Source organism: Naegleria gruberi, assembly GCF_000004985.1.
Source record: "Naegleria gruberi genomic scaffold NAEGRscaffold_118, whole genome shotgun sequence".
NCBI lineage: Eukaryota > Heterolobosea > Eutetramitea > Acrasida > Naegleriidae > Naegleria > Naegleria gruberi.
The window spans coordinates 16,341-18,095 of record NW_003163209.1 but is presented as its reverse complement, the minus strand read 5'-3'; the positions used below and the strand labels follow the sequence as shown (position 1 = coordinate 18,095).

At 33.8% G+C, this 1,755-nt stretch overlaps 1 protein-coding gene across 1 annotated transcript; it reads right to left on the bottom strand.

Moving 5' to 3' along the window:
- Nucleotides 1–14: 14 nt before the first annotated feature.
- NAEGRDRAFT_76343 (uncharacterized protein) lies at nt 15–677 on the bottom strand (the record flags this gene model as incomplete). Its single annotated transcript, XM_002668696.1, has 1 exon — nt 15–677. One exon carries the CDS (start codon nt 675–677, stop codon nt 15–17), a length of 663 nt encoding a protein of 220 aa, XP_002668742.1.
- Nucleotides 678–1,755: the final 1,078 nt, after the last annotated feature.

Genomic DNA, 1,755 nt, shown 5'->3' with positions numbered 1-1,755 from the left:
TTTCATTGCTCATTTCACATTTGATAGCCATTCGTCAACAAATTCAAGGATTTCATTTGGGATATTTTCTTTGAAATGACATCTGTCATAACAGTTCTGATTTTCTTGATTTGAGACTTGTTGGCATAGGATGTCTTTTTAAATTGCAAAGCTTTCATTCTTGTGCTTGCTATCATGAATATTCTAATCTTGTATCCATCCAAACTCTTAAATTCATGATTCAAAGTGATGGTTGAGTGAAATCGTTTCGTCAAAGTTGCCAATTTATCTTTGGTCAATCTGAATCCATTAAATTCTGTATCTGCATGCTGTGGTATCGGAATGTTATTGATCTTCAAGTTTACAATATTATAATTCATTTCCTCTTTGATTGATGGCATAATGTCAGGAGCCGAAACTTCCAATGTTCGATTGAGCACTTTTTCAAACGTTGGTGTATGGTTGACAGTTTTTTTCAATTTTTCCTGCAAGTGAATAGTGTGCTTTGATTCTGTAATTGGTGTCACTAAAGGAGGATAGCTCCCTTGATTAGTGACAGTTGCAAATTCCATATACTTTGATTTTTCATAGCAAAGATATGGTGACTGGATGAGAAAGTATTGTTTTCTAAATTCAAATTGTGGTAATCTGTGCCTCACTTTCCTTCTAGATAGAAATGCGCTTTTTTTGATTGGCATTTTTTTTAATCTTCCAGTTCAAATTGACAGTTTCTAATAATAAATTGAAACCATTTCGTAATGGAGGTATTTTCTGAGATTTAAAGAAATGAAAAGATAGTTTTTCGTTTAGTTTCGTTTGTTGTAATTTCTTATTGAGAACTCAGGAACAAATGCTGTCCTTAATGTTGTTGAGTGGTGAACAATATTCATTTGGCTTGACTTCAATTGATCATTAAGCCTTCGATGAACACATGGTAACTATCGCTGTCACGCGTCAAGAATCTATTTCAAGAAATAATTGTTGACAGAAGAATATTCAAACAAATCACAAAAAAACAAAGCCAACTAACATTCTCCACAAACCACTTCCAAGATTGGCATGTTTGCATACCATCTAATAACTTCCCATGCCACATCACACAAGACAGGATTTATCCGAATCTTGTGATTCATCCAATAATAACAATAACTCTTTCATTCCCTTCTATATGAGGGATGATTTACCAACCAACAGACAATCAAAAGCAAGAGTCAACCAGAGAAGAAGAAGAAAAACCGTTCAAGATGTTCTCCAACAAAAGGTTTCTGCTTCTCCTTCGAATAATAATAATTTGATATCAGCTGCTGCTGGACCTAATATTCAACATCCTTCCTCTAATAATATTAATATTAATAATAATTTGAATAATAGTAATGGAGGTTTCTTGTCATCTCTTCAACAACAACAACAGAATAATAATAATAATAATTATACATCATCAACTAATATTCATCATCAACCTCCGTTGGCTCCCAAACCTCCTCAATTATTAAGTAATAATAATAATACTAATGGAATTCATTCGGTTGCAACAAATACACCACTGAATATTCTACCAAAGACTTTAATGCAACAAACAAAACAAATTAATTCTCATCCTCATCCGCACCAACAACAACATCATCATCATGTACCAATTCTTCCAAAGCAACAACCTTCCATATCACCTCGACCTCCTCCGACTGCGCATGTTAATCCAAATCAATATCCTCTACCATTCCCTCCTTCTCCTCTCACCTACCAACACTACTATCAACAACAACAACAATACGCTCT